At 36.8% G+C, this 19035-nt stretch overlaps 1 protein-coding gene across 1 annotated transcript in view; it reads left to right on the plus strand.

The window, feature by feature from the left end:
- The window catches only part of LOC127831513 (carboxypeptidase D-like), a 28745-nt gene extending 16917 nt beyond the window's left edge, over window positions 1-11828 (plus strand). Inside the window, exons 8-11 of the mRNA XM_052356497.1 lie at window positions 7466-7638; window positions 8261-8414; window positions 11448-11630; window positions 11721-11828. Of these exons, the coding sequence (XP_052212457.1) occupies window positions 7466-7638; window positions 8261-8414; window positions 11448-11630; window positions 11721-11828 (618 nt within the window). The remainder of the gene's footprint in view (window positions 1-7465; window positions 7639-8260; window positions 8415-11447; window positions 11631-11720) is intronic.
- The last annotated feature ends 7207 nt before the right edge of the window (window positions 11829-19035 follow it).

A 19035-nucleotide genomic window follows, 5' to 3' on the forward strand; every position in this document is an offset into this window, starting at 1 on the left:
CAACCCGATTATCTCGTTATGATCGGATACTGTCCAGACAATTACAAAGAAAACAAGGTGTCATAAACCCAGGGACCTATACTTGGGTCCCTGCATTAACCACATGTTGCAGACAAGTGTCTTGTCATTAAACACAATTTATGATACCTCCATGTCATCCCTTGGCATATTAAGCAGTCGTTTAAGCCAAATTTAAAGCCAAATTACCGAACAGTTGCTTCAATAAAATATTTTAACATTTAAAAAATGACATTTTTGGAAATGGATTCACAGGAACTAGTAGACAGTTTAATCATAATGATACAGTGTTTAATAACTACAAATCAATTAAAAATATTGTGCAATTTTACTGCTATGCAATTGAGGTATTTCACGGGTACCGGCAAATGTAAACTCCGCTTTTACGTGTATAGATTGTACGTTATTGCAGTGTACGAAACACCGTCATGAAAACAAGCAATCGCAATAGGGTAAAAAATACTTGCGTTGAATAAATTAAATATATAGATTTATTGATCATAAAATGCTAGATTTTTATCACTCCTTATCACTAGTAAAGCGATTTTAATATACATGCAAAGACAGTTTAATTTGCATAACATGCAGAGTTCTTTTCCGTATGTATGCTAACATTTAATAATAGTGTGATTAAATGTAAACGAAACGAATATTCATTCAATGGAAAAGAAAATTACCACAGCATTAAAAAGTGTAATGTATTCAGCTTTTTATTGCTTTATTTTATAATTAAAATGCACTTTCGATCGCTGATAAAAAATAACACTATATACACCACTAAATCAAATTATATGATGTTTTGTTATCGTTTAAATATCATATTTTTAAGTCTTACTATCAGAAAGAATACGGCTAATTTATTGTTTTGTTTTGTGGAATTGTCAGTATTTAGTCTTCCGACCATGTTTACTCCATGCTTATAACTACTTCGTATTTTTATGAAGAGGAAATTATATTTGTGAATATACATTTAGTGGTACTAAATATGATATATTTGCACTATTTTAAAGAGTTTTAATGATTTATTTGGATTTGTTACCAATTTATTGACTAAACAAAAGCCCTTTTTACATGTTTTACGTTACAGTAACTAGTGTTTTTTGCCAACCAGTCAGTGCGCATGCGCGGCAAATCCCGAATGCAAACAATAACAGTTAACTCGTCTATAAGGCCGAGTTTTTCCTGGTTTCTGATTGGCTGAATCTCATATTGGCCGACCTTTTTCCGTATTGGCCGTATTTTTTCCATATTGGCCGCCTTTTTCTCGTATAAGGCGAGTTTCGATCTTTATTGGCGAGGATCAACTTGTATAGGGCGAACAAATTGAACACATTATCGTCTAAGTTAATTAATAAAACGACGTATTCCTTTTTTCAATGAAAGGCACTACACACGATAATTGATTGAAGATTTCCAATTCACCCATTGCTATTTTGATAACATTGTTTCAGTTGGCAGTGACGTTTCGCTTGTAAGCATATTATGCCTACATTATTTTGGTATCCATGAAACTTTCTTTCAAACAGTTACAGAGTCCATTTAACAAGATTGCGTCGTGTTTGGTGTCTTGTTATTTTTATTTTTATGGATCATGGTCGCCTGGTTTGACAGCTTTGCATTAACATGTTAAATCTTTGTTGACTTAACGAAATGCAATGGTAAATTGAATATAGTACTTTTAATCTTAAATTCGCTAAACTATTAAACCTCAGAACGGTTTAACGTCAATTTCAGTACGAAGTAATGCCTATTAGTTTTGCGTTAACACTTGAGCTTTTTCAGTTTAATTGGAGTAAGTTACAGCTTTGTCACCATCAAACTTTATATGACTTCGATGCTTGGTAACCACGCATACTATTTACCTTCCAATTGTCATTAGTAGCACTGCATGCATGTGCGTTAAGAGTCATTCCCGACTGTGCATTCCGGACAGGCTAATAAGGGGCGACACTTTCCGCCTTTACTGGATTTTCTTGGCGAAGAGACTTCCTTTAAACGAAAAATTATATGCAAGGTGAAGGTGTCGTCCCTGATCAGCCACAGCGTTCATCATGTATTAAATTTTATTTTAAGCCATCTTTATTTAAATTCCACAAGCTATTAGTATCATGTGATAGATTAGTAATTTCTAATTTATGTACTTTAAATATATTTAAAAAAACTTTGGTTATAAAAGATGCCATCCTTAATATTACCGTTAAATAGATTTATCACCTCCTAGATAGAAATTCCGTGTTCTTACTATCGATTGTGTTTATTTGTATTTATATTTTAAATTGACTGTTTACGTTATATAATGCTTTGTTGTTATTCGTAGTCAGGTGACAGAAAATAATGTGTTTATTTGTGTATTAAGACGATGTACTTTTGTTTATGTCTGAATAAAGTGTCTGTCTGTCTGTCTGTCTGTCTGTCTGTCTGTCTGTCTGTCTGTCTGTCTGTCTGTCTGTCTGACTGTCTGTCTGTCTGTCTGTCTGTCTGTCTGTCTGTCTGTCTGTCTGTCTGTCTGTCTGTCTGTCTGTCTGTCTGTCTGTCTGTCTGTCTGTCTGTCTGTCTGTCTGTCTGTCTGTCTGTCTGTCTGTCTGTCTGTCTGTCTGTCTGTCTGTCTGTCTGTCTGTCTGTCTGTCTGTCTGTCTGTCTGTCTGTCTGTCTGTCTGTCTGTCTGTCTGTCTGTCTGTCTGTCTGTCTGTCTGTCTGTCTGTCTGTCTGTCTGTCTGTCGGTCGGTCGGTCGGTCGGTCGGTCGGTCGGTCGGCAGGCCGGCCTGCCTGCCTGCCTGCCAGCCTGCCTGCCTGCCTGCCTGCCTGCCAGCCTGCCAGCCTGCCTGCCTGCCTGCATGCCTGCCTGCCTGTCTGTCCGCTGTACGTTCGTCCGTCTGTCTGTCTGTCCGTCTGCTAAGGGTATTACGTTTAAACGTTTAAACGATGGCGTTTCGTGTTTTGCTAAAAAACGATTACAAAAACAGTAAACGTTTAAACGACAGTCAATGTCAGCAGAATCCATTTTAGTTCATTACATTACGATGTTTCAAAATTCTTTAAAAGCTGCTGAAAAAGACTCGTATGTGTATCACGTGCGCCAGATGGCCCTTATTCACAGTACCGTAGACATAACAATACACCTGTACGACCTAGACGTCTTGAATATTTAACCCGCATCGGCACGAAGTGCTCGGGAAAAGTTTTCCGCTACTTCCTGCATGATCATGCCCCTAATTGTCTTGAACATTCAACGCGTGTCGGCATGAAGTGCATGAGGAAAATTTCCCGCCGTTTATTCATCGGCATTCATTTTTAATTTAATGAACAGATAATGAACATATTTATGTCACGCTATAAATCAAAGAAAGCTCATTTTCTTGGATACATTTCTACATATATTGGTGAATGAATATAAATTACTGCATCGAGGAATATTTTAAGGTTCAAATGTTTCAAATGCATCTTACAAAAGATGAAAATAACTCTCATCAGTCTGAAATTCACAAATTTGACGACATTGTCGCTTTGTCACGTGACGAGTTTTCATTTGGATACTTTCGGATCGACCTTGACATTTTATGCTGAAATTGTAAACATTACTTTCGTTTTTCGGAAATCTATTATTTGTGATTAACAACTTACGTCTGGTGGATTATAAGACTGATTTCATTGTGAATCAGGTAGTTTTATACAATATTTACTTTGACTTTGTATTGACACTACAATTTGTTTACAAAATAAGCCAGAATAATTAAAATACCGGGAAATGTCATTCTGAATTTGAAAACACTTGAGCACATGGTTTGTTACTAAAAATAGAAATAACGTCATATGACCGTGAAATCTCGGGAGATTCTCATTTCAAGAAAGTCAGTCACATCGCTGTTTTCTCGATATGTAAGAGCAGAATAGATACATTTTAAATGTCTAAGATAGTATTTTGTGAAAGAATATATCCGTTAAATGTGAAAAATGTCAATCTTTCCAATCAAGTGGTTGATTTGGGCCAAAAACTGCATTTAAAAGCTGTTTTGGACCGGTCTTTGTTAACTGTCCACTTTTCGGGAATTTCTGGTTGACTTTCCTAATGGGGTTGGTCCATAACTATAATGTCGCGCCAGTCAAAAATCATAAAAAGCGACATTTAAAGTTATGGTAGCCAGACCTACTTGTTAAGTAAAACAATAAAAAAAAAATAACACCGGTGTACTCTTATTGAAGAAATATGGGTTAAATATTAATTCATCTTTGTTACAAAATATAACGGCATGTAAGTAGAAAACGCGTTACCCAATAGTTAGACAACGACGAGAACAGTTGGTTTTAATATGACGTCATTGTGCAAATGGGTTATTAACTAAATAAAACTTCCGGAAATAATCATTACTTTCAGTTTGGAAATGTGATGGCACTGATGCTTTTAAAAATGACGTATGGATACCGTTTAAACGGTATCGTTTCGTTCATTTCATTTCGTTTAAACGTTTAGAAAAATCTGTAAACGTGATACCCTTACCGTCTGCTAAAATCTCAGAGCGCGGTCCGCTGACTTGTGGGTACTGGCGATCGGCAGCTCATTTTCCAATATCGATCTTCGACCGCACGTGAAGTACATCGGAAATATGCGCAACAATGAGGTATCTATGCGTCACAGGTCATCAGACCTTTCCCTGAGGTATTTCATCCTTTTGGACCAATAAATATGCTTCTATTATAATCCTAATTATTCAGCTCCGTTGACTTTCTATATTCTAGAGTAATACTACTGATCGGTGCCGAGTTATTGCATGAAGGGTCAGAATTCATAGTCCATAGTTCTTTATTTATGTTAATATTAATTTGTATAGGGCGTTGTTTAGATACCTTTTAGTTCAGACTAATTCTTTATCCGTTTAAGTCGTTTCTATTCATCACGAAATTAAGTTACAAACGAGCAGAGATAAGCGCAAGTGATTTAGCATGTTTATAAAAATACGTTAATGCATTTTGTAAACATTATTTGTGTAAATAATTGGAACTTAATACTTACACCTAACGTGAAGTATTTGCCTATGAATATTTAGTTGAGCAATAGTTTTTGATATGTATAATATCGATAAAGGAAAAAGATCTTGTAGATATCGCTTTGATATACCAGTATCCACTGATTGAGCATTACACTGATGAACTGTTACCCAGAGGGGGTAGTCACGTGACAAACAAGATGGCGACGTCAGGAAATTCGCAGCGAGTTAAGTCGAGATAAGAGCGGTTATTATTACAAAATGAACGCATTACACGGCGATAAGACCTGTCTCTGCATGTAATTCGCCATCCTGTTTGTCACGTGATTACCCCCTCTGGTAACCTAAATTTTAATACGCCATTAAGGGTCAACAAAGTCAAAAAGTTTGATTAATTCATAATATTTGTCCATTTTTGTGAAACGTATGTTTATCTGACGTAATTATTTTCGTTTCCCTGGGGACAACAACACATACGATCAGTAAAAATGAACGGTGTATTCGTATAGTGGATCAAAGAAATAAATAAGTAGCCACCACAACACTATACCCTTGGTTTGTATGTTTGAACATGCCAATCCAAACTGCCTTGAGCTTGTTGGATGCCATTAAAAACCAAACGACGGAAGCTGTATAACACGGCCGTTAATCACGAGCGCCACCTCTTATTTTTGCGATGCATTGATAAATGAACCAATGCTACTTCAGATGTGGCGATAAGGACCGATTTTTTTGGAAGTCAATGATAATATTGCAAAGTGAGTAGGTTTTCAAAAAAATCAAAATATTTCGCTTTTTTTAATCCGGCAATTAAGTGCGATTCAGCGAGGATTAGTTCATCCAAACATGTTCAGAAACATATAATAACAACCCATTTTGAAACGTGATGACCTTTATAAGTTGTTGCATGGAGATGTTTTTAACAGAAAATCAGTGTATTTTGCCTGTGTTAGGAGGAAAGTTCCAACCAATGAAATCGATCACAACATAAAAAAATAGCGTTGAACATGTATAAACTGTTCCATGCACAAAATCATGGCTTCTTGACGATCTGATAGATAATGTGCTAGTTTTCCAATAGAGATGGATCCAATCCCAGTGAGAGGCGATAATTACAGGAGAGGAGTTGGCGCCAATGCACATGTTCAACTTTTTTAATTTTCGGTGCCGACCATGCACTTTTTGTGTCGTATTCCAGATTGAGTGTTCGAGTTTTACTTAATTCGATCATAAAGAAATATAATGAAAACAGTTTAGTCTACATATTTATGAAGAAACATTTGTTTCAAATAGTTTTTACAGATTTCTGTCATTGAATACACTATACAACTGGAAATAAACTTGAGTATAATTAAAAAAGGTTAACGATTAAAGCCTGAGCAATTCTATTTATTTGCAAATGTTTTAGAAAACAAACGACATATTTTAGCATATTTAAGGTTCGTTGACCATTGCATTTTAGTGAATTAAGAAATTGTAATAGGGTACAAAACTTATCGTTTCAAGCAGAAGTAACGTCTTTTTAATTATTTCGTGAATTATGTTGCTGTATAAACACATTTCTTGTATAAAAATTCTTGAGATAATTTTGAACATGAAGTTATTGCATTTACTGAATATAACATATTTTGGGTTTATATGGTGCAATAAGTGATTATTTTCAGGTTATTGACTTCTTAATATAGTCTGTTACTTATATTTATATTTTTACATCGTTTTATATAATGTGTATATGTTCTGTATAGACTTGAATTTAAATATTTACGTTGAAAATGGAATGAAATACGAAAATGGAACATGTCTATCAAATGTAAGTCATGTGAAGATTCACATATCGCGCACTGGCTGCACCTCCTCTCATTAGCACCACCTCTTTGGAATTGGATCCATCTCTTTTGGAAAATACAAAATTAATTATAAGATCTGCAAGAACCCAATGTGTGTATACATGCAGCAAGTAATATATGTTGAACGCAATTGTTGACGTTCGCGAAATAATCGGGTAGAAATTCGCTCGTCACACAAGCAAAATACTTCGAGTTGCTTTATAAAACTCCACCACGCCACAACTTATAAAGGTTTCCACGTTTCCAAATGGGTTGTGATTGTATGTTTCTGTACATTTGTGGATAAGTTAATCTTCGCGGAATCGCACTACATTGCCCGATTTTCAAAATAATGCGACATATGTTTGAAAGAAAAACACCTAGAAGAATTATCCGTGCCATTTCAGAACATCCGGTCATTAGCGCAACCTCGAAAGATGCATTGGCTCATTTATTAATGCATCGCAAAAAAGTGGCGGCGCCTGTTATTTACGGTCGTGTATGACATCGACAAGGTTTTGGAAATGGGATTAAAACAAAGAATTCATCAATTAAGTTTACATTGTTAAGTTATGTTTTGTGCCGCGAAAAGGTTTGTAATAAATATATAATGTGGAATGCCATACGTTAAATTCTCAGGCCATAAGTCGAGAGTTATTGCTGCACTTGATTGACCTGTACGTGACGTTATACGGCACAAATATGACTCTGACTCAGTTTCTTAACACGACCACTGTGCACATCATGCCTTTAATGAACCCCGATGGTTATAGCATATCCGTGGAGGGTCGGTGCGAGGGTATCTTAGGCAGGTAGGTGTATGCATTAAAAGAGGTAATAGTAATTATTTTATTTATGAGCCTCGTTCATGGAAAACAAGGGCTTAATATATGTGCAGTCCGCACAGGCTCATCGGGGACGACATTTTCTGGATTAACTAGATTTTTGTGTTGAAGTGACTTCGTTTTAACGATAACTACCAGAACAGAGGAAAATATCGTCTCGGATGAGCCTGTGCGGACTGAATAGTCTAATGCGAGACGCCCCTTTACGCATATGCATTAAGCTCGATTTTACCAGAGCAATTTTAATATATTTAATGGAAGCGCAATAGGCTCCAATCTCATAGAGGCGCAAATTCGCCCACCCTGATCGTTTGTGTTCGCTAAAATTACCTCATGAAGTCACATATCATAATTTTTATCAAACTCTATCAGATCTTATATCACTTCGTTACCTGCGACCGAGTTCGCATTTTTGTCAAATAGGAAACGAATTCACTTAGTCAGATACAAAAAAAAACGCTTGCGAACACTTAAAAGTGTGGTATAAAAACGTCGCATTTGTTATTGTGACAGATATTAAAATTAAAGGTTTTGTATATTTTTTATCAGAAACACCGGTGATGTGTTAATCATGCCAGTTCCTATTCAGATACAACGCCAACGAGACGGACTTGAAGAAAAACTTCTCCGATTTAGTTCACGACGCGGCAGAGAAACCCGTTCAACCGGAAACGCAACACGTTTTAGACTGGCTGGACAACTACAATTTTGTACTCTCTGCCAGCTTGCACGCCTTGGCTTTGGTTGCAAGATACCCTTACGACTTTAATTTCTCAAGCCGTATGTCTTCGTAACCCTTGATGACTTATAATCAGAACGCAATGACAGAGAATGAGCCATTAATTGAATTAGATTTGTTTACTATTGCATCGAATTAATTTTAATTACTTGATGTGTAATGCCTTACGTTAAATTCATTTTAAGCCTGGTGGGGCCAAATTCCTCGCGAACCATCGATTTGTGTGGATGACGACACTTTCCAGTATTTAGCTCTGACCTTCGCAAGGTCACATCACTCTATGGCTAAAACAGATGACTACAAATGCGACTGGAACTTTAAGAATGGCATTACAAACGGAGCCAATATGTATCCTTTAATAGGTAAGAATGAAAGTAACATAGCAAGCATACAACTATTTCTTTGAACCGGTCCGTCTTCCGCTCGGTTGGAAGGTCAGTCCGAAGACCATTTCGTTACCGCGCGATATCTTGATAACGCATTTACTTACCATCATCCCGTTGGTAGGCTAGTTACCATCATCCCGTTGGCAGGCTGGTTACCATCATCTCGTTGGTTGGTCGGTTACCATCATCCCGTTGGTATGCTGGTTACCATCAACCCCTTTTTGGGCTGGTTACCATCATCCAGTTAGTGAGCTGATTACCATCATCCCGTTGGTATGCTGATTACCATCATCCCGTTGGTATGCTGGTTACCATCATCCCGTGGGTTGGCTGGTTACCATCATCCCGTTGGTGGGCTGGTTACCATCATCCCGTTGGTGAGCTGATTACCATCATCCCGTTGGTATGCTGGTTACCATCATCCCGTTGGTATGCTTGTTATCATCATCCCGTTGAAGGGCTGGTAACCATCATCCCGTTGGTAGGCTGGTTACCATCATCACGTTGGTGGGCTGGTTACCATCATCCCGTTGGTGGTCTGGTTATCATCATCCTGTTTGTAAGCTGGTTACTTGGGAGGAAAGGCGCCGTTCAATTTTGAGATCAACGTGGGACGACACTTTAAGAACATGCGTTAAGCCCAGTTTTGCCAAAACGATGCTTACATGACTTAAATACCGTTAAATGCAGTGTAAATCCCTATATTGAAACATGCAGTACATTTTAATTTTAAGTTGCGAGTCCAATCAGGCGGCATGCAGGATTACAACTACCTTGCTGAAGGCATATTTGAAGTCACAATAGAATTGACCTGCTGCCCTTTTCCGACTTCCTCATCTCTCCTCGATTACTGGGTGAAGAACAAAGGCGCGTTGGTCAACTACCTTTTGTTGGCTCACATGGGTAAGACATAGAGACGACTTTCACCGAAAACTACTCAGATACGAATTTTAATCAGCTTGTAGTTCTTTAGAAAATCAAAATAAAATTAAGCACCTTTCTTAATGAATTAAAGTTTACAGGCATTCTTTCTGGTCATAACAGAGGGGCTAATCACGTGACAAACAAGATGGCGACGCACATGCCGAGATAGGTATTTTGCTCTGCTTTATACCCTTTATAACTTGTGTTTTTTGGTGTGAAAATTCCGCTCATTTGCTAAGCCATAGCAGTAAGAAATGTATTTCGTATAAATATTTGCTTTTTACCTCGACCTTACTCACTGCGAATTTTTTTAGCGGATGCTGTAATTTTGTGACCCGCTAAGAAATTTCACTGCAAGTAAAATCGAAATCTAGAGCCAATATTAATACGACGTTAACGTGAATACACGAAAATAACTTTCGAGTCGATATTGCGTAATTTTTACACTTTATACTTAATAATTGTATAGAAATAAACAACATAGTGTGACTACCATAATATTTAAGTAATAAAGAGTTTACAACGGCGAAAAATACATGTCTTGAAATGGACGTCGCCATTTTGTTTGTCACACGATGACTCTCTGCATAAGATACTGATGACTGACTGAAGCGTTATTCTGTTTGCATCTATTTTCACTTTTATTCCGAGTTTAAAGGCTTAATAAGTAAACACATACGTTTGGTTTATCAACAAAGTATTACGAATAAATATAAATCCTCGTGTTTTTTATGTCGCGATTTCATTTCTTGGTGTAAAGGGATATATTCGGGACCAAAACAACAACTCGTTGGATGGCGCTGTGTTGAACCATAAAGAACGAGCATTCCCGACATTCAGGTCAAAGCATGGCGGCCAGTACTTGATTTAAATATCCAATAGCTTCGGTATTTTTTTATTTATTGAACTAAAGACGGTTTTTAAACATTCACATGAACCCATATTTATTTTATTTTTTCCGGATATTTAAAGAGAAATATCAGTGAATTAAAACTGATAACTTCACTGTTTCAAACAGTGAAAATTATCAGTCATAAGTATCGATACTTTTCACTGTTTACTGTGAAATAACGTCATTTTTTGACAAAATGACGTCATTATCCCAGCGAAATTCTTTAGTTAAACTCTTTAACAATGTATATAAACTGTAAAAAAACATAAAATAAATAGAAAAGTTGTTGGATTCGGTGGAATATCGATTTTAATTCATTCGTGATCATAGAAAATGTATATTTTCTTTGATCACTCGTGAATTAAAATCGATAATCCACCGAATCCAACAAATAACCCCTTTATCATTAATGTGTTGTTTGTAAATTGTTGATTCCTATAAGCTTACTTAAGTAGATGTGTTGTTCGGGGGGGGGGGGGGAGATAGCAAAGATAGCTTACACCAACACGTTTTTAATCTGGTGAAATGTTTCACCGTGGCTGAGTGTATATGGTGTCCGCCTAAGGATCAGGATGTCACATGTTGGATCAACACTGTGTGAGTGTTCTTCAGATCTCATTTAAAGACGTACAGTATGTGTGCCTACCATGGAACCGACTTAAAAGCGGTTCAATAAGCGTTAGGCTTTCGATGCGATCGAGCTACGTTTAAAAGCTTAAAACCCGACAGGTGTACGTTAGTACCTTTTCTACGATAACAAATAGTTGCCCTGTCCAATGAAATGCTGTTCTCGGATTTATAGGCAAATACAAATGTACTTTGTTTATTCTTTCAGGTCAGTAACAAGAACCACAAGGAGACCAAAAAGTTCATCGTGTCGAAAGGCGTCGTCACACACGATGACGTCACGTTGGTCCTTGACAAACCTGAAACTTCAATTGAAACTGAAAATGAAACTAAAACTGACGATGTGGACGCTGACAAACTGAAACTAACACAGCTACTGAAACCACCACAGGTACTGAAAGTACCACAACTACTGAATCTACAATAGCAACTGAAACTGCCACCACTACTGAAGCTACCACAGCTACTGAAACTTCCACAGCTACCACAACTACCACAGCTACCACAGCTGCCACAGCTGGCGCTGTGGACGCTAACAAACCTGAAACTTCCATTGAAACTGAAAATGAAACTAAAACTGACGCTGTGAACGCTGAAAAAACTAAAACTGAAACTACCACAGCTACTGAAACCACCACAACTGAAACTGAAAATACAGCTGATCCTCAAATTGAAACTAAAGATAAAACTGTGGACGCTGACAAATCTGAAAACGGAGCTTAGACAGGAATTGTAACCAACAAACGCGGCCCCTCTAACAACGCTTAAATGTGCTCCCTCTTTGTCAATTATAGCCACGTTCTGTGTGGTATCGCGTGCTTAAATGTATTAAGCCCGATAATAAAAACATTTTTTCTTCCGCTATCATTTTAGACGTTTCCTTTTGAAAGCGTGATCCTGGTTAAATTTTACAAACTAAAGGCATGAGATTTGATGTAAAACCGAGAAAAACGAGAAAACATCTCGTCAAGTAATAGCTCTGTTTTACTACATGCATAATCAAAATTGTTTAAATTTTGTCGTCCTAGATTATCATGTCGACTCCAGAGTGGTATTTCGTGATATTATATCACACTCTTGATAACGATATATTTTCAATTGTTTCCTTTTATTAAAAAAAAAGTATTTCAAAAGTATGTTATGATTTTGTATTACGTTTTCCATAGAATCAACCAAATTATATCAATATACTCCGGACAGGCAATCAGAGACGACTTTTACTGCTTTTCTTGACTTTTTCGTTTAAAATAAGGCCTCTTCAAAACAAGCTTCAGACTATCCGGAAAGTGTTATTGTATTTGGCTGGGTGTATCAGTTTTGTATCGTTCTTATGTTTATGTAATTGTTTATTTGTCAAATCATATTGTCATATCAGATTGTATTGTACGACCCATAGTTGCATGACTATTGACCAGTCCTTCAAACAAATGTATTTTTCAAGGGACACGATAAAAGTAACAGATAATGACACTTCAAAACAGAATGTATGAATTATATTAAAACCAACAAAGTAACACTCCTGATTAAGAAAAGGCGAAAACAGTATGGTCGTTTACAGACAGTCATCAATCAAAATCGGGAAAACAACGCTTTTCATCGATAATATAACATAAACATGTATCGACGTCTAAAGTACTCTTCACATTTTGAAAGCCTGATTAGAACCTTGGTTGCGCAATACTTTAAGAGAACACACAACACCCCAGGAAACCCGATACCTTGCGGGTCGTGTAATACCATAGGGAACAGTGCTGTGCATTTTGGAATGAACTTACAAAGGGTAAGTAAATTGGACAAATTAAAATTCCAATTTAAAGCAACTGTGTATTAACATTGATAACAAACGTATTGGCCTCCATGTAGAAAAAATCCTGATAAATTTTCTTTAACAAATGAGCGAAATGTGGCTCCCTGAAGTAGAAGATCGGGCAAAACGGGCCATGTTCAGGCATTTAGGGGAGAAAAAACTGCTTTAATTTGCAAGCCACTACAATAATTAAAGGATTTATACAAACTTTCACATGTCTGCCATAACCTCTCAGCAGGGTTTATCCAGAAAACTATTTATTGTGGAGAAATTTGCGTCTTTAATGACCATGTTGGGAAAACATTGATACCATCTGGGCTTGACCAGGAAACCATATGTGGGCAGTGACTTTATAATTCTTTTTCAGCCATTTTGTTGCAATTTCTTTGCTTTGTAGAGGCCTACAGTAAGTGTATGTGGGCACATATGCATTCAATTGTACTTTTAATGCCTTATATATTATCAATAGTGCCTTTTCAACATTCTCGAGTTTTATTTCTTTTTACCAACACTATTTTGGAAAATATAAAGAAAGACTTGACTGCTTTGTCGCATAACATTAATTGGTTAGGTACATAAAAATGATGTCTTAATAAGTGTATATGGGGTTTTTATGAAAAATATTTATGTGGCGTGTTCTGAGACTTTTGGTGATAATTCGGCAAGTGTCATAATGAGAAAAACTCATGTGAAATGAAGTCGCTAAACTTGCCCTTAATTTTGTTTAGATTGCCTTAAGTTTTCTGTGATTTTACTTTTAAGCGTATTTAAGTTACATTAAAATCGGCACAGACTGGCCTTGGAAAGAATTGTCTATCAAACAAAATATTAGTTGAATTTGACCTTTTAATTTCAATGAGCTGACTTGTAACTCCCCTTTTAACGAATTTGGCCACTGCTTGTTTATAGCCACAAACAAGACTTCAACACATGACGTTGATACCAATTTTATACATTTAACCACACAAAGTACAGTTGATTAAAAGAATAAGACCTTGTTCACAGACAAGTTTAATCATTGTTATGAATTCTTGAAGAATATTTGCTAGAAAACTTTACAGATAAGTTATTAAATGATTAAACGTTTAGTCATTTGTTAAAACATAATGTTTTTGTTATTTTAAGTGTTTAAATTCAAACGTAATTCCCTTTGTGTTCGATAACTGGTTCGTCCACCCTATTGTCAATAATAACCGCAAGGGAAGTTTGACAGTATAGATAGATAGATATCTGACCTTCTTGAGAAGAAGTTTGATAAGTTATTAATACCACACCGCCAGAAAAGACTAAGCATGTTTGCTTAATGCATGTGATATATTAAGAGGATGAAATGGAACACTGTGCAATGCAAAAGCAACTTGTCCTGTCTATCCCACTTACAGATGTAATAATGTTAGTTGCCAATCAAAATGGGACTAATAAAAGCTCATTTTACAGCTAGTTGCTGTAACAAATTTACAATCACAAGCAGTCTTTGATTTTGTGCAATGACAATGATAGATTTTAGAGTAACAATAGCTCTCATGTTGATATAATATGTTTGAATGTTGAAGACATTTTACCTATACTCACTTTATTACAGTATGCATTTTTAATAATTTATATTCCATTGAGAGGTTATGGCAGACATGTGAAAGTTTGTATAAATCCTTTAATTATTGTAGTGGCTTGCAAATAAAAGAAGTTTTTTCTCCCCTTAATGCCTGAACATGGCCCGTTTCCCGATCTTCTACTTCAGGGAGCCACATTTCGATCATTTTTTAAGAAAATTTGTCAGGATTTGTCCTACATGTAGGCCGATACTTTTGTGATCAATGTTAATACACAGTTGTTTCAATTTGGACTTTAAAAAATTTAATTTTTCCAATTTACTTACCCTATGTAAGTTCATGCAAAATACACAACACTGTCCCCTATGGTATTACACGACCCGCAAGGTATCGGGTTTGCTATGGTGCACAATAGATAGGCACATTTTGTGTAGTTTTTATTTTCTGTTTAATTAGAATGGTTTCAAACAGATTAAAAAATAAATTCATTTAATGATATTATCTTCACAAACAACAACCATCTGTTCCTTGAAACCTGTTTTAAAATTATTACCTGATAATTACTTTGTTGGATATTGCAATACATTTTACACATACGTTATTATATACATATTATAAGCATTTAATGGAAACTTATATTTGAAATAAGCTACTTAGATACGATGAAATACTTCACATAAAGTTTAAAGCAGAAAAAAATGACTGCATGAAATAAAATACTTTAGTCAATTAATCTGAAAGCCTTAAAGTGTTTAAGCATTTTTTAGAAATCATTGTCAGTAGTTTCCTCTTCCTTTCCTTTTCCCCAAGGGATGAAAGAACCGCTACCATTATAAGGGATAGGTGTCTATCACCTCACAATGGAAATCACGGAAGGGTTAAAGGGCGCGGATCGCAAAAGACTTTTAAATAGAGATGACGTTACTATGGACATACACACGTAGGCGTTAAACGTGCGCCGCTCGCAAAAGGCCTTTGAATATAGTCGCGAACTTGTGCATGTTTGTAGAGCTAACTGAGGACCGCCATATGACGCCAGTCCGGCCTTTAAATTGCGTCATTTGCTTCATATGTACATGCCGGTGACGTCACAAATTTCAAATATGACGCATTTTAACGTCAATGACGTCATTTCGATGGTCGGAGACGTGGCATGCTTGGAGAGCTCAGCGAGACTCGTCGAATGGCATCTTTTTTACGTCAATGACGTCCCGTGAGGATTAGCAACACTTGAGACATGCTGAGCTTATTGAGCCAAACAAGTTTGCCAAGTTTTAAGAATGTCTTTCGAATACTTTCTCGCCCGCCAGCAACGAGAGAACCGGAACATGATTAGAAATGGAAGCCGTTGACGACGCTGTGCGCGTTTATACGTAATCGTAAAACGGGCGCCAATCGCAAATGCCTTTCAATGTAGAAGGAAAAATTCGGCACGTGTGTAGGGATTTAAGAGACCGTTAAATGGCCTCTTTCCGGCAGTTTTTTGACGTCATATCACAGTTCCGGTGACGTCATAAGTTTCAATGTTTACGTCACCTTTGACGTCAAGAGGAGGGTAAACGACCTTACACAGTTAGTAAAGCTCACCAAGACCCGTCTAATAACGTCAGTCCGGTCGATATATTCCGTCAAATAGCCGTGTCAGTGACGTCATATTTTTCAATTGTGAAATCATTTTACGTCCATTACGTCACCGGAAGGGTCGGCGACACTTCAGACACATTATGGATCTATTGAAAAAAACACACGTTTGCAAAGTCTCATAAACGTCGTTCAAATACCTTGCTTTCAGCAACAAGAGAACCGCTACCAGTATAAGGAATGGCAGCCGATGACGTCACTATGGACGTTTAAACGGGCGCAGCTCGCAAACACATCTAATTATATTCGCGCAATTTGGCACTCGCGTAGAGCTAATCGAGAACCGTCAAATAATGTTAGTCCGGTCGTTATAGGGAGTCATATGACCGTGCCTGTTACGTCATACATTTCAACTTTGACGTCATTTATAACGTCAATGTCTTCCCTTTGAGGGTCGGGCGTATTTGTAGAGCTCACCGAGACCCGTCGAATGAAGTCAATCCGGTTGTTATTTTTCATCATTTGGCCGTGACGAAGACGTCGTTAGGTTAAACATTTAAGTCATTTGTATCGTCAATGACGTTACTGAAGGTCAGCGACACTTCAGACATGCTAAGCGCAGTAAGCCAAATCAAGTGTGTCAAGTTTCGTGAATATTGGTTACATAGTTTGCCTCCAGCAACGAGAGAGCTGCTTCAATTATAAAGAATGGAGTCCGGTGATTTCACTATGAACGTTTACATGTAAGCGTTAAATAGGCGCCGCTCGCAAACGGCTTTTAATATAATCGCGGTATTGGACTCGTTTATAGAGCTCACCAGGACTCGTTTAATGGCGTGCGACCGGTCATTATGACGGCATATGACCGGGCCGTTGATGTCATTATTTTCAAATATAACGTCAATTTAGTCGTCCACTTCATAACTAGGAGGATCGGCGAGGTGACACTTTTGCAGAGCTTACCAAAATCGTTCGAATGACGTCAACCTGCCCATTATATTCCGTCATATGGCCATGTCGTAGACGTGATAAGTTGTATTTTTGACTTTTTTTTTTATTCAATTGCGTCAACGAGAGGGTCGGCGACACTTAAGAAATGCTGGGACTATCAAGCCAAATAAGTATGAAAACGTTTATGAATTTCGTTTAAATAGTTTGCCTCAAGGGACGTGAGAACTACTTCCATTAAACAGACTTGCAGCATTGTACGTCACTATGGACGTTTAAACTTAAGCCTTAAACCATAGATATCGTCGCAAAATTCGTGCAGGTGTGTAGAGTTTACAGAGATCCGTCCGATCGTTATACGACGTCCTATAATCGTGCTTTGACATACATTTTACGAACATAGCGACAGTATGTGAATGGTCTGGAAGTACAGCTGTGAAATGAACAAATAGAATTGCATATTGTGTGTTTAAGAACCATAATAGAAACATTTAAAAAATCAAATGAAACACAATATTTGGGCTCGATTTGTGTGACCTGTACGAAGAGAAATTGTGTTAAATTATGTTTAAAAAAGTGTGTTAATATGTAAGTGACTATCGAATGAAAGTGAACTATGAATTGACTTAAGTTACCGAAATGATATCGCGCGGCATTACCTTGATTATATAAAGTCCCCGTTCGCGGAGATATGTATAGGCAGAATCGTAAGAAAACGTGTTTTTATTGAGGATATCACTGATAATCCGATTGAAATCGGTTAAAAACGAACAATATAGCGATTTTTATTTTGGCATCGAGTACGGTTAAGTACAAACTCGACCTTATTAATAATCATGATTATACGCGAACGTATCGTAGGCAGTAGTCGAAAATAAACTAACATCCTCATAAGACTTACGCGAGATTGGCTTCGAGCAGCGTCGGAAAACGAAGTAGTTCTCATGAGCTGCCCGAAGCCAATCTCGCGTTCGCTTGAAAATGTTCGGTTATTATCGCGGGGAATTCACATGGAATATATTGTCACACACCAAATCAAAACGAGCATTAAACGAGTAGAACATGCATCTCGTTAAAACTATGATACTAGACCACAACTATCGTGGAAATTCTGTCTATTTCTATAGGGAATACTGACTTTTTATGTGTTATCTTTCTTTTACCAAAATATTAAACGAGATATTCGTTGATTTTGAGTGATTATGGGGTTTTACGCATCTTTATCGTGAGTTCCGAATGCTTAAAAATAATAAAGGTAATTTTATATAATTAAATATCATTTCCTCAGTTTAATACAGGCATGTTTTCCGAACCTAATCAATACATTGATTAGAATGGTTTATGTTTCATAAGGTTGACATTTTGGTAATAAGCTTTACATGTGATATCGTTTAATTCAAATGCACGTTGTTTAAAATCAAAGGGGTACATATGCTTTTTCTACTAAAAGTCAAATTTAGGGTTGTCTCTCGTAATTACAATATTGATAACGGTATATTATCAGTTGTTTCCTTGAATCATCAATAAAGCATTACAAAAGAATGCTATGATTTATTTTAAATTACGTTTTTATAGAAGTAACCAAACCATATTGAACAGAGACAATACTCATGCATATGTTCGACGAGAGCAATATATGATAATAACAAAAGCAGAACAAACGCTCGTCTCGCATCATTACAAAAGTGAACTTGGATAAAAATAATTAAACACACCTTTAATAGGTGTGTGCGTTTAGAGCACTTTTATGAAATCTCGTTATTCGTATTTTACAAACCGAAAACTAATTAGTCTCATTGATATTCAGACCAGAAGCGTACGTCAAAAGTCACCCATATTGAAGGCAAAGAAAGAGGAGGAAGTTCGCAGACTGAAGAACAGGGGCTATTCTAAACTGATGTTTTTAGCAA

This window comes from Dreissena polymorpha, chromosome 5 (genome assembly GCF_020536995.1).
Source record: "Dreissena polymorpha isolate Duluth1 chromosome 5, UMN_Dpol_1.0, whole genome shotgun sequence".
NCBI classification, from domain to species: domain Eukaryota; kingdom Metazoa; phylum Mollusca; class Bivalvia; order Myida; family Dreissenidae; genus Dreissena; species Dreissena polymorpha.